Source organism: Catharus ustulatus, chromosome 3, assembly GCF_009819885.2.
Source record: "Catharus ustulatus isolate bCatUst1 chromosome 3, bCatUst1.pri.v2, whole genome shotgun sequence".
In the NCBI taxonomy this organism is placed as follows: Eukaryota; Metazoa; Chordata; class Aves; order Passeriformes; family Turdidae; genus Catharus; species Catharus ustulatus.
Window position 1 is genome coordinate 110421713 of NC_046223.1, and position 15525 is coordinate 110437237.

The 15525-nt window shown below is 37.8% G+C and overlaps 1 protein-coding gene across 1 annotated transcript in view; it reads right to left on the reverse strand.

The window, feature by feature from the left end:
- Positions 1–15525, reverse strand: part of LOC116994475 (lipid droplet-associated hydrolase) — a 111037-nt gene that overhangs the window by 79435 nt on the left and 16077 nt on the right. The window contains exon 3 of the mRNA XM_033056193.2: positions 383–517. Coding sequence (XP_032912084.1) covers positions 383–517 — 135 coding nt within the window. The remainder of the gene's footprint in view (positions 1–382; positions 518–15525) is intronic.

The following is a 15525-nucleotide window of genomic DNA, read 5'->3' on the forward strand; positions in this document are numbered from 1 at the left end:
GATTTAGTACAGCTATTTTTAAATTCAGAGATAATTAAATCTCTCCTAACACACTCAATCTCCAAATTGGACATTTTATTTAAAAATGTACTTTTCTAATCTACTCTTCTCAACATAAACACATTCTAGACCCTCTTCACTAACGTGTCTCTAATGACTGCCAACAGTAAATTCTCTTATTTTCTTAATGGCACATATTTGTCTGGCAAATCTAATTTACCTAAAATACTTAATTAACTTCTCATACAACTGTGAATATTGTTCTGTGGAAATACATTGGATAGATTTAAAACTCATGTCAATCTGTTTCCAATAGGCACAAGTTTTGCCACTGAAATCAGAAAGGCACAAACAACATTATGCACAAGCTGCAGTATTGTACCTTCTATCATTTCCATGCCACTCGGAGGTTTACAGTGTCCAGCATGGCTCACAACCCAGACAGGATACTGCTGGTTCAGTCCACAATAAAGGGCCTGTATAAAGGTCCTGTAATAACCTGCCAGTCCAGGGTTACCTGTCAGAAAACAAAATATAGAAGCACAGTCAATAATAACCTTCCAACAGCAAGGATTCTGCTTCAAAACAAACTGAACAGCATTACACCGCAATTTGTTAATTTATTTTCTCTAGTACATTTCCAGTTTTTATTTTCCCCAATGTTTGGGCTATGCTATTCAACTTGTTTAATTTCACTGACCAATGGCACTCATGGGAAGCATTTTAAAGAATTACTTCAAAATTTCAAAACCTAAAATTGAAGTCCAACACAGGTGAAAACGTCTTTTTCCATCAGAAGTCATCCACTTGCTTATCTATCCCATCCAGTTACAGAAATGTGAAATTAAAACATCACAAACTCTACAGCGTGTATCACCTGATCCAGATGTCTGCTCTCCAAATATCTCAGTGTTACCACTTCAAAATAGGTATGTGGCATTGTTACTACACAAAAAGGCTGTCCTGACCCTAAAAGAAAGGATGATTTTATTTTAAACACATTGGATCAAATAAATATTTTTCTGCTTGCAACTTCATTTTGTCTCTGTCCCTTTCTACACCAGTGGAGAACCTCTTTCCTTTTCAACTCTTGTGCTCTAGAACCATGGGAGAAGCTATCCTCCCTCCTGGTGTCCCAGCAGCTTTTGAGGATTTGGACATGGTTTGCCCTGGGAATTCAGGCCACACTGCTCTAACATACACTGTAAAACATGGAAAATATCAACTGTCATATACCATTGCTGAAGTGAAAACTGGTATACTGTCCCAAAGATAAAAGTACATATATGAAAGGGCTATCTGGATTGCCAAACAAAACTCTACACTTTTCTCCTCCTTTTTTCTTTCTCTTTTGGACATCACTAATGATGTAAATTGATGAGGAAATCCATATGAAGATGAAGCAGAACTTTCCTAATTTCCATATGATGTATAAATATTGCACATGGACATAAGAACATGTAATTCCTATTTGTTTATTTATTCTTTTATTTTCCAGAGCAGTTGCACTGATTTTTTTTTTTTAAATTGTCATTTAGACACCAGTAAAGCTCACCATCATGGCTGGGATTGCTCAGTTATGTGTCTTTCAACTCCCACAACAGGCAATTCTTAGTTTGGATATCATCAACAGCAAAAGGTAGCAGGAGCAGTATTATGTAAAAAGGCTATCATTTTTTTAAGACAAAGAAATTCCAAAGTAACACCAGTGTATTACAAAACAAAAAAGCCTTCATTCAAATTTTGTTACAGTGTGATTGTAATAACAGAGGTTGAGTTGTGTAAGTATTGATAGTGACAGAGAAGAAGAATTAAACTTATAATCAAATTAGTATCTGTGAAAACAGCGCATGAAAATAAAAACAAGGGGTATTCACTTCTTCTCTTTCTGTAGTCAGAAAATTTACATGTTTTCTTCTTTTACTGCCACAATTTTGCTCTCCCAAGAGGTTCCCTGAGCCCAGTGCCACCGACAGCCACGCGGAGCAGAGCCACGTGCGTGGGAGGGGATACCACAGTCACCCTGGCATGATGCATGAGCACAGGAAGGGAGCCTTTCCCTCTAGGTAATGCATCTCACACACTTCACCCCTCACTTACATGTAGTAAGCGTCTCTGGGGGGTTTTAAATCTTAATAAAACTAGAGATCTTAGAAAAACATTATTTTTACTGGACTACACAGATGTGGAGGAAAAAAAAATCCCCAAACCCAAAACATCACTATCAGTTATCAGGTACTTCTAAGCATCTCTTTGTAAGCTTGTCATTAAAGGAAACTTTGAAAAAAGAAACTTGTTTTGTAAAAGCTCCAGAGCACATGACCAAATTTGTGCAAGTTGATTTACAGGAAAACAATTTGAAATTCACAAGGTTCATACATCCATACAATTCCATCACACTTTCATATATCAAAAATATATAACATGAAGGGCCCCAGAGACAATAAAACATAATCTTGACATCATCTGTCAAGTTCCTTGGATTGATGTTACATAGAGGAAATCTGTCTTTCAGCAAGGCTGAAGAAAAAAGTAGCAGCAATCCAAAATCAGTTGTGTCTTTTGTAGTACAAATGATCATAATGTTTTGCATTATGTTTAATCCTGGAATATAGTACCATTAAGAGTTTTGAGGTCAAGTAATCACAAAATTAATCTCAATCACAACATTCTTTCTCTCCTTTAATAATGCAGAATGAGGACGGGGGAGAAACGACAGCAGCTTAGACATTTCCCATCATCAGCCAGGTGAACCTAACATGAAAAATCTGCTCAGGATTTGGTCATCAGGTGAAGAACAGTCAGGTAAGAACTGCTCAAGAACAGTGAGGCTTTGCATTAAATATAATTAATATAATATATAATTAAATATAATCATACAAATATAAACATACAAAGCCTAAGAAACTCTAATACTTCTTACAGGGAAAGCGGACTTTTATCCCATGATAAATGTGGTGTAGGCAGGTAAAAATCTGTAAATGCAAAAGAAACCTCATTTCCCCAGTCCTCATAAGCATCTGTTCATGGTAAGAGATATTTTGAGAGGTCTGAGCTGTTAGAACTGCTACTGGCATTTCAAAATGAATGAGAACTGCTGGCACACAAGGGAATTAAAATTAACAAGAATTTTAACAGCAAAAATTTCTACAGAGAAATCACCATGTGTAAAGCACTGATAAATTTATTCTTTATTGAACTTGCAATTCCAATTGAGTTATTCCAGATTTGCACTGACCTAAGTAAATGCAGATTAATAGTCCCTGCTCTTGAAAGCTGGCATCTACAATATTTATGAGTGAAGAATGTTTATCTCACATGTCTTCAAAGTAATTTTGTATGTTTTTGATTGAGCTGCTATCTGTCAGAATACTTTATGGGGAGGGGGAAAAAAAAAAAACCCTGGACTGATGAAGATTTTTTTCATACAAAAGAGTAATACCAACAGCTAACAGAAAAAAACGGGACTTAATATGTACAGCAGCCTGTGATCAATAATGTTTTAGCCGATCTTCGCAACTGAAATGTGCTCAATTAAATTATTTTATTTTATAGATAAAGAAATACCAGGTTAATCACAAGGGCACCCAGGCAACACAGTGCTCATTTGTGCTTTTTAAGGATTTCCCAATACAGTAAACCAGAACTGCCTAAGCTCGATCACTCAGCAACTAAGTGTCAAAAAATGGAAACCATAAGTAAATGCAGTGTTAACCTCCATGATTTGAAGGTTACTCCAGTTATTTGAATACCACATCAATCCTTAGACACCTCAGGGCAGCTGAATCATTCATGCATGCCAACGAATCTCAAATTGCAGTCATCTGAACCATGAAGCACATCTTAAGCAGTTACTCTCAACTGTGCTTAATTTTCAACAGCATTTATGTTGTTTCAGAAATCTTTTAAACAATAGCTGTAAATGGTGACCATAACAGAAAAAGACCCAAGACTGTAATACACTGTGGATTTGTTTAATTTGCAGAAGATTTATAAGCATTTCATAGAAAGAGTGTGTCAAATGGACAAATTTATACAGTGAATGAGAACAGCAGGACCACTCCATCTGATGTACCCATAAGCTACAACAACCAAAGGACTCCTGCCACACTCCCTATTTTTCTCTGGAACACATGACATTTCACCCAGCTATTCTAATTAAGCTCAGTCTTTCCATTTTTAATTTGAAGACGGGAATCCACTGCTTCCTTTTCTGATCTGTTCCACCCACAGCTAACACAAAACGGTACAGAACGACTGAGAGTGCAGAGGTGGAACTTGGAGCTATTTTAGGAGGTAAATATTCTCCACTTCTATATACTGCAGGTACAGGCTTCCAAGAACTAGAACTACTACTCTTTAGTTGTTCATATAAGTAGAAATATGTACATTACTTAAAATGATGCATTTGCCTAACTTTAACTTTCAAACATTTTCCTGTTAATGCTTTTCCCATCAAATCAAGATTTTAAATGCCATCTGCTTCCTCAATAAGACACTTAGGCAGTGGAGAGAGAACAACTTGTACAAACAGAGTATTTACCTCCTAAAGAATTACCTTTATCCTGATTTCACATGATTTCCTATACAATGCAACATAAAGTCAAACTTGGCCTGTCTTAAAATGAAATAATAATATTTGAGATACAGCACTTCCACAAGAGAACTTATTCAGACTTGATAAATTTAAACTTATATACAGTGGAACTCAATCAGTTTAATTATGAATGGAAAACAACAAACACATCACGCTCACTTAAAAAGGCACAGACCATAGCCATTCCTCACAAGCAATGACAGCTTTTATGGCTTAGAAATTGTCAAACATTTTGAATTCTTCAGCCACAGAACACATTCATGTCAAATAGAAACCATAATTAAGAGAACACTAGCATTAGATAACCCCACGCAAAAAATGTTCAAGGTTAGAAATTAAGATATTCACCAAAACATGAAAGAAGTCTTCTGTCCAGAAAAATGTAAGTCAAAAATATATACAGCTTGCTCAAAAGAAATTGAGACTAAAACATAAAACTAGGTAATTTTTAGCAGTTCTGGAAGGGATAGCTGAATTGAGAAAGATTTATTTAAGCAGTATATAGTAAAAGCCAAGAGTGGTGGAGAGTGAATAAAAAACTGACACATAACTAAGTCACCCCAAACAGCAACAAGGTTTCTTGCACCTTGCTTTGAAACAAGCGTTTGGGTTCCATGCACTGTCCTGTGAGACATTCCCCAGTGCTCCCAGCTGTGTCTCCAGGAGCCTGGCCATCCGTGGGAGCAGTAGCTGGCACTGAGCCCTGGTGCTTTATGCACTTCTCCAGCAGTTGCTTTTTGCTTGCTCTGGGACCTCAGTAGGATTATAAAGAATAAAAGGAGCTACACAGCCAGCAGTGGGTTTACAGAGAACTTTGAGGAACTGGAAAATATGTCGGCAATTACCATAAGTATAATTTTAGAAATAATCCACTGTTTCAGAATTAAGTGTATGCCGCAGTATTTACATTATAGTCTTCTGCAAGAAAAAACAAATGCAGCTTCTAAAAAGAAAAAAAAACGTAAAGAGCAGCCATAAATCAAATGTGAAATCCAGGGGTGCACAGCAGGACACATAAAAATCATTTTTGTGGCGATGATTCTCACTGCCTCTTCACAGAGCTGCCAAAGCTCCCAGCTCCAGCTTGAAGAGCCTCAGTGACAAGTTCCTTGCTCAAGGAAACTCAATCTGCCTTTGGCGTCTGACCAGCCACCATGGAAGAAGATGCAACTCCCCTATGTTAATGAATGGAAAGCAGCCCACGCAGATGTCAGAAGAATTTAAATGGAGCATGCAAAAAACACAACGATGTTCTCACACCAGGGAGAAAACTGCAGAATCTGACACCGTGGCTGGTGATCAGGCCTTAAAAGGAAACACACAGGTCTCTCTCACATGCAAGGTCAAGGGATTTCATATAAAACATGTCAAAGAACATTTGAGTGACCATCATAAACTCACGTCAATGAAGCTTTCACCTGTTTGCACATCTTAGGGACTGGCATTCTTTGTCCTGCATCCCTTTATAGTCCCTGCTCTCGGGAAGCAGCATCAGCCAAGGAACAAAACATTACAAGAACATTATACAGAAACACATGTGAAAACTCTGTTTGATCCTCTCTAACTCTGGAATCATGAATTTGGCTGGGAAGCACCTTAAGATATTTGCTTGGGTTGTGAAAACAGGGAATCTCAGAAGGATTCAGCCAGGTGTCTGTAACACAGCTTATTAGAGAAGTTTTTCAAGAACATTTCATATTTTTATTCCTATATATACATACACACATACACTGTTATTAGTTTGACACAGCTATAAAACTTATGTATAGGGTTTTATAATACACATTCTTTGTATATATTTTGTAAAGCCAACAAGTTTTGTAATGCTGTTTCACCTTTAGGACAATGTAAGTTCATTTACCTCTAAAGAAATCCCATAGACAGTCTGATAAACCTGAATTAACCTAACACAGCTGTTTTCACCCAAGTGACAAGAGTGCCTGAAGCTTGGGAAATAAAATTAACAGCTAAAAATTGTGACAATAGATGCTGGTCTTCCCCTGGAAATATTAACAGCATCTATCCAGGCAGATATGAAGTCCAAAATGCTGATTTAATATACTGCAAACCTACTGGACTTTGTAATTAAGTAATATTGCAAGGGTTATGAAGTCCACAGATGTATTTCAATAATTACTTCTGCCATCTCAACCAAAAGAGGTACATAAATACAAAAGAACCCTTGATTTTAATTTTTTTAATGTGTCTGTCAACTGATGTTACTTGGAAGGGGCTTAAGACTGAGACATAAAACTGAAAAAATTGAGTTCCCAATGAAACAGCCAATTTTTCACACTTTTCAATGGTAGAACCCAGGATTTTCTAGTGCTTACAATTAAATAATTTTTGTGACGTTTTCCCCATAGTAAATGAAAAAATGAAAACATTTAGTTAGATCTCCTAGTACACACCTACACTTACATAGTCTCTTAAGCAAATGAAAACAAATACACCACTTTTAATACCCCAGAGGAGTTTGGTCTGATCCAATCCACCTTCTACAACTAATGCTGGCAGAGAGGCTACTGCAAGTTCTGTGCTGGGTCTAGAATTCCCAGTGGGAATTTTTCAGCCAGCTTCGTGATCTGAAGCAGCATTGGACAAGAAGAAAACAAACCTCCTTCTGAAAGAAAGAGGGAGAACAAAGGAAGTGTGTGAAGAGGAACACGAGATTTGATGTCAAATGGGTTCACAAGAAAGCCTATGAAACATCTGAATAATACAACCCTGATGAGAAAACAGCAGCAGGGAAAAGACAAAGACAGAAAAATAAATAATTCAAACCCAAGATAACCACAAATTATTTGTTTTGTGCAGATACACAGCTCTGAAAATTTGATCATTTTTGAATTATATACAAGGAAAAAGCAAACAATACACCCAAAAGGCACCAGAAAGAATTTCCTATGCTGTACCACTGGTGAGAATTTAAAAAAAGAAGAAAAAAGCACAGGTTTGGGTGCTTTGGGGTTATTAGGTTTGGCTATTGAGTGTTTTGTTTTATCAAGATAGTAACAGACAGGAAACAAATATCAACAGAGAACACCAAGACAGTTAATGCCAGAAAAAAAAGACTGAAAATGTATTTCTGCAATTTTTGTGTAGTGAAACTTCCAGAATGTCGTATTTGAAACCAACAGTCTAAGGTGATTTTGCAAAGGAATTTTGCATTTGCATCTGCCTTGAGTCTTCAGAAATGCAAGATAAAAACCAGACTGTTCTGAACATGGATAAACCAAGATTTATCAATTCACATCCTTAGGGAAAGACTCTGTGCATTGACACCACTGTATTTCTGACTGAGGAAAAAGGCCTTGTAGTTGGGGTATTAATACTGGTCCTAAGTAGATGTTCCATGAAGGTTTCAACTGAAACATTTTTTTCAGGAAAATACAAAACACAAGTCACTTCACAAGCACATTTATTTACCATTCAAGATCTACAGCGAAGAGTCTCTGCCTCTTAAGAGAAGACTGTGATAATGGATATAAAATATCTAAAACCTACAGATGGAAGGCAGTATTTACATCACTATATATTTACTTATTCCTGTGAGAGTTTTTTAATCCAACAGGGATAATCAAGGTTTGTTTTCAAAAGTGGAAATCAGGACAATGATCAAATTCTTCCATCATGCCTATAACAGGAAAACAAGAGCAAGAGTTATGACTGACTGAGTTTCTGGTCATACTGTTTTCCATAATCCAGATATTAAACATAATGGGTCATATTTATTTCTATTATAGATTCAGTGATCCATAAGAGTTGCTATTGGATTGAAATAAGGTCATGTGTTAACTAGAATCTGAAAGAGGATTTTTATTTTTCATTCTTTTCAGATACAACTAAGTCAAAATGTTTTATATCAAGGCAAATTCATAATAGCTCAGGTATTTCTTGTATCATTTCCCATAAAGGAAGTACATTACACACTGCTGCTGCAGCTTTAAACATTTCAAGTGCTTTACTTGTACAAGATGCACACGGAAACACTGGATTTCCTTCATAGGTAGGTCCTTCACTAAGCAATTTCTTCTTCCCTCCTGCCGCAGACATCCCATGAAGAGAAACAGATCCTTTTTAAAAATTTCAAATCAAGCAAAATCCCCTAGAACACAACTTTTCCATAACTCTGGCCAACTCAAGCCACTGCATGCTGCAGGAGAGGGACCACTTCCTCCCCTGATGCTGCTCACACAGCCAGGCAGGAAGGATCCATGCTGAAAACGCCTCATTAGAAGGGAGAGGACACCAAAAGAAGACTGTGGATTGAGAAATTTCAGTAAGTCACTTCAGTAAGTCACATCTGCCACCCAGATTTAGTGGAGGGAAATACTGTCAAGCACAGTTGGACGTTCAACCATCCTGTCATTACTCTGCCTTCTCAAACTTAACAAGCTCAACTGTGCCAAGCCCCCATCAGAGGTACTTCTGGAGCACTGGGAGATTCAACAAAAATGGCATATTTCAAGCCTAGATCTGACATACAGGCTCCTCTCTGCATGAGGAAGTTTTTATTTTTAATGAAAGACTATGTTTTTTTCTGTTCTAAAGACAATGGAAGCTCGTGGGCTGACCCAGTAAACAAAGCTCAACTGTCAGCATATTTTAAAATATTAGTCACAAACAAGTAGTACATAAGCAGCAAAAAGAATGGAGAACAGTGTCTTAAGAATTTAATTTTTTAATATATAATGTGGGATAGAACACACACCTTTCCTTCAGGGGGTACTTTACCAGCTTGCATGTCTTCTAGCCAGGCTTTAATTTTTATATCCTTTGGTATTTACTATGTCTCAGGAAAAACCTGGGGAAAATGCACTGACATATGCAAAGTTTTTTGAAAACAGAAATCAAATAGGTACAGACAAACGAGTATTATCTGCTATAAATAATGTCCTCAGGAAGTCAAACTATTTACCTCAGTAAGTAAAGAGGAGGGTCATTTGAAATTTATTCACATTTTAAAAATGAGAAACAGACCAAATAATCAGTGGCTAATAATACTTTAATTTTCATGCACAAAGAACTCCAGCTTACAGTGCTTTACATTCATGACCACGTGAGGAAACAAGGTTGATCTTGTAATTAAATCATGAATATTTGTGCTAGAGATAAAGTAATGGCTAGAAAAGTTGTGAGGAGTGCCTTTGGAAACACCAGGAAGATATGGGTGGGTTGTTTCTTGATTTGTGTGCATGCTTTTGCTCCTGTTCAAAGTGCAAATACACAAAATATGGTGACACATCCCAAGCATACGAATAAAAACTGTTTGGCAGTGTTTATGTCTCACTAAAATAGAAAACTGTGCTCTTACTTCCTTACCTGCTGGTAAGAAGACCAGTCAAGGGGAAAGGGAAAAATATTTTATCTTACTCTATGTACTTCTACCTGGATTTTAATGCTGCACAAACTTTTAATTCTACAGTCTGGCCCCTTCTCAATGATGCCCACATACCAGTTACTGGAGAGCAGGAAAGTCAATTTTTTAACTCGGGAAAAAAAATTCATTACAATGTAAAATACAAATTCTCCATGTCAGAATCTGAGAACTCAGGGTAAAATGCAGAGTTGGCAGCTTCAGCTGGAGCTCCAGTGGAAACAAAAGCAGAAGCCTCAAGGGAGAGGCATTCTCAGCGAATCACTACCACCTGGAGAGGCTGGTGGAGCACCAGCTCCTGCCAAAAAAGTCTCCACAAAGAGCATGTGAGCTCATGTATGTGCTGAGTGCTGTGGACTGACACCATAATTTATCAGCAGAAAATTCTGCGGCAAATCGAGCTGAAGGAACTCCCACCTTCCCCCTTGACTATCATTCCCACCCCTGAGTTACACTGGCACAGTTCTGGGGGGGGCCCTGCTGTGAACCCAAACAGGGAACTGTTCCAGCTGTAAAAAGACCCCAGAAATAAATGTATGTACTTAGTTAATTCACAGCACGATCTCTCAAAGTATTGTTCTGGCATAACGGAGGGGTGGAATGGCACAGCATGATGGGAAAAGGAATACCTTATGCCAGTATTGTTGACAAACATTTTAAATTGTGAAATAATGCCCTTAGGAAGTTTTTAAAGTGCTCCAAGCACTAATAGCTTAGATTTCCATTGTCTGGTGAGTCTTAATGAACACTCTACAAATATTTTCTAACTTCTACACTACTTTACACTCAGGAGCATGTGCTTTATAGCTAACTTCATGGTTCTAACAGCTGTGTGAAGGCAAGAGCTCTGTGAATGGCCCAGTCTCTTCACTAGCTGCCCACATCCAAAGAGAGGTTCAATTACTTAAGTGCTACCTGCAGGTTATGGCAGAGACTTTCCAGGAAAACTCTGATTATGGTATGCTGATCCCATAAGATTATAACACAGAGAGGTGGAATTCAGGGAAAGACACTCTCGAAAATTTTAGCAACAGCAGGTAGTTTTCTCTGAGCTAGTGCAATTAACAGCCCAGCAGGCAAATAATCCATTCAGAGATCACATGGTTGCTTCAACCCCGATGCTGCAGGTGAGGCCACAATAAAAGAGTACACCATTTCTCTTCCTCTCTGCAGGAAAGGGCTGCAGATTCACAGCCACTCTCTCCACACAGTAAGGAACAATGTTCTACAGTAAATAATCCAGTCAAGTATAGTATCTGCAGAAGTAAGTTTAATTTCAACCACTGCAAATATCACAGAATAGATGAATGCTGCTGCTAGAATAAAATGTAAAAGAGAAATCATTCCTAAATAAATAGAGTATCTGTGCACATACACAAGGAATTCTGCTCAGCTGTTTGGATATGAACAGCATGTAATCAGGACACAAATCAGATGCAAAATTCAGACATTTTTTGGTTCCTGCTGATAGCCACATGTGACTCAAGTGTGCCAGCTGGACTGGATGCCATTCTGAGCTCCATAACCCTCCACATGCCTTGTCAAGAGAGCCAAGACTTCATTCAAACAAGATTTTAAAGATGATTCCCTGGACCAGATGTGTTAAATAACATCTTCACTTCTGAACACCTAAAATTTCCTTTTTCTCTGCTCCATTGTCTCAGCTGAGGATGGACAACAGAAGCACTACTCTCCTTGGGATAGTATGATCAAAAGAAACAAAGGCAACAGGACTCATGAAACCCTCTATCTTATACTAGCAGAGGCAGGTAACGATAAACACACAATGCACAATGTTAATATGATGGAAAACATCCACATAGGAAACACCCTCAGCTTTAGGTCACCAGAACTATGTGATCCAGGATTAAGAAAAGTAAAGTGTAAGCTAGTGTATGAACAGGGGACCTCTGTAGCTCTTTCCAACCTAAGTACTAGTGTAGTTACATTTTCAGAATTTCACCTAAAAATTCTCATTGCATGTAGAAGCATTTCTTTATTCAACCCTCAAAATCCAAAGCTAAATCAATGATTCTTATAAAAAATACCTGAAGTACTTTTATGTGATGAGTTATTTTCCTTAATGTCCTTTGGGTATTTACTGCTGTACATTGGAAGGTGATACCTGCCCTGGCACAAGAATTTTTCACAGTGAGTGAGAGAGGAGCTGCCTATGGAGCTGGCCAATGATTTAAACATTCCAGGAGAAGAAGTATTTATTGTCTTACTCTATGTAGCTGTGCTTCTTTGTTAATTTATTTACTTGGTGTTAGCTGATTGTTAGTGAATAGCAGCTTAGAAGCTTAGGTTATTTTATAATTACAAATACTGTAAATGTCAGTGAAGATTTGTTTGGTGCTTTGGGACACAATTTGTGAGGATGACTGGCCATCTACGGAGAAGCAACCCAATGGAAAGGTGGGAACAGAAACCCCAGCACTTCCAACCTTACATTCTCTGCTCTAATTTGACTTGCTTTATTTCACTCCTCCTAACGCAAATAAAAGGCATTTGTATGACCCTCAACAACTAACACAACTGGTTAGTCACTGTCACATGGTCTACAAAACTAACTTTTTTTTTTCTGATAAGAATACAATAGAGAATCAATCAGCGTTTACTGTGCATTCAGAGGAGAGCCTGAAGCCTGCAGTATGGTATATCTGGCTATTATAGCAATAACTTGGTCAAAATACACTATTTTTTTTCTACTCTTTAGAACAGCTCCCTCTTCTGGCATACTCTGCTTATACTGCATTTAAGTAGCAGGCTTCATCCCTTACCAATTTTTAGTTCTATTTGATTCCCAACACTTAACCAACCCATTTTCATTGTTAAGGCTCTCCCTGTTCAGCACAGCTGTGAAGGCAAACTACAGCTTTTGAAAGGACGACTAATTCTTATCAAGTGTTTATCTAAGATTATCCATAGACTTTACTACATTTTGAAAGTATCCCACTATCAACCAAGACCAGAATCCACACATGGACAAGGCGCCTGGATGGCCGGTTCAGGGCTCACATTTGCAGGATCACTGAGTTTGGAAGGGATCATCTGAGACCTCTGAGCCCAGCCCCTCCCTGCTCAGGCAGTCAGAGCAGGCTGCACACACAGCCAAGTCTTGATTACCTCCACAAGTGGAGATTCACATCTCAGGGCTCTCACTTATCTCCCCTCTCACTAGGGAGAAACGCTCATGGCAGTGCCAACCCTGCCTATTGGTTCTACAAACTACCCAGAAATTTATGCTCCTTCCTTCTGCATCTGAATTAGTTGTTTAATGTCAGGCTGGACGAAATTGGGCCTTAAGAGTCCCTTTCTGAACCAGGTGTCATGTCATGGACCCAGTCTGACCACCACTCCCCACCCCGCCTCAAAAAAACCAAAACAAAAAACAAAACAACAACAAAAATCATCAAACCACCAAGCAAAAAGCAAGCAAACAAACAAAAAACAAACAAAAAAAAAGCCCCCACAAAAAATAAACACCTCGAAAGAACACTCATAATTCTGCTGATAGTGACAAAACTGCAGAGAGCACATGAGGACAGACTTTTTTTTCCCGGATGATGCTTTGGTACTGTTCTGTCAAAAAAGACTCCCAATAAATAAAAACAACCAACCAGCAAACTAGAAAGAGGAAAAAAATGCCTAATGCATTCAGACAGAACAGGCTCTCAACTTTGCTCACAGAATTGTTGCTGGAGCTCATTCAATGACTGTAGGCACAAAACATACATGACCTAGAACTCCCCTTGCCCAGGAGGTAAGAAATCTCTTTTCCTCTTAGTATGTCTGTCCATTGCCAGCAACATTCCCTTCCCTCCAGTTGGATTTCAAAGGCAAACCGTGAACACTGCTATGTGTGGGAGGAGCAGACCCTGGCTGCTGACTTGGAAAGTAGTGTCTGAGAAGATAAAGTACCTTCTCCAAGTAACTCAATGGTCTTGACTCCAAAATCAGATTTTGCTTCACATAAACATTTCTGATCCACCTACATGAGGTGCCAAGATTCCATACAGGATTCCAGATTATATCCTGGTTAGGGTTGCCAGAAGCTACACACTACAACCTCATCTGCTGATACTGAGAGTCCTTACTAGATACAGATCAGTTGTAGCAGACCAAGTTATAACAGAAAGATTATGTACCAACAAGGGCATTTAGTCACATAAATTCTGTATAAATCAACGCCCATTCTAAAACAAAATGAAGAGAATTAAACATGCTTTACACAGCTTGCTGAATGAGGAAATAGATTCTTTTACCCCTTGGTCTCAGTGGTGACAGTAGACCCTCTGAAGAGCAATTCATTTCAGTAACTGCTGAGCATATTGAATGATTAATAACTTTCAGAAAGCTGCTTTGGTGGGAGCCAAAAACCAAAATACAAAGGAACTAAGCTTCAGGGCTATACAATTTGTTTTATTGCAAAGTATTATAACAGAGTGATTCTTATTATAACTCTCCTAATGCAAATGTTGAGTGTGAAGATAAAGCCAGATAATGTACTGAAAGTACATTACTGAACTCAGTAATGTACTGAAGAGTCCCTGAGTTACAGTCAAAAATGGAACTTTAAAGACTTTAAAACTAACAGGAACTCTCATCTCAAGAGAGAATATACTAAAGACTTGTCATAATCCAGGCAAATTGTTTGCACTGTTTTCACTGCTGAAAAACAGTTCAGTAGTCTTCAAGTGAAAGTGTTGTTGATGTAAGTACATGTAACTACTCCTAGGAGAAGATGAGAATCCAAGTCCTCAATTTCTGTTGTGTATAAGCCATCCTTGACTCAGACAATTAGCTCAGAAGAAAGACCTTTATATTTGAAAAAATGTCTGTTTAAGTCCTCATAGCCCTTAAACATCACCAAGTTAGAGTATGAGGTGGTAAAACAATAAGATGATCCAAAAAAACAGCAGTGATTCAACTGCAAACAGACAGATTCAGAAACTTGGCAAAGTATAGAGAGTACTCTGCACGCAGGCCAGAGAACTACATTCTGAAATTATTCCTGTATATTAATGAATGAAACTTGTGTAACATGTTTCACCACCAAAAAAATGTTATTTACATTATATATGCTTCCCAAGTAAAAGATTGTAGATTGCAAAACTGCCTTCTTTCCAGCAGTGGTAATACAAATTATAGGAAGCCTAGAATAAAGGTATCCCAATGTACTCCTGCAAGAAAAATTTTGATGAAAAGTAAAATGTCATGAGCTAAACAGCGCAGTGGTTTAAAAATTTGCATTTATTTATAAGACTAAGTGTCCCATAAATACAGAGGCCCAAATAGATACTATTAAAACAGAAAAAAATTCCATTGTACTTTGTGGATTATGCTTTTCAATTAACACAACAGTGCCAAATATTGCTGTAATAGATTTTGTATTTCATTGCTAATTTTACACTAAACAAACATTGTAAAAGTGAAAATAGTCTTTAGGACACAAGAGGAAAAATTCCTGTCCTTTCCATAACACCTACATTTCCAGAAAGTCGTGGACTGATTCTTCAACTGTACACGTTTCATGTTATTCTCA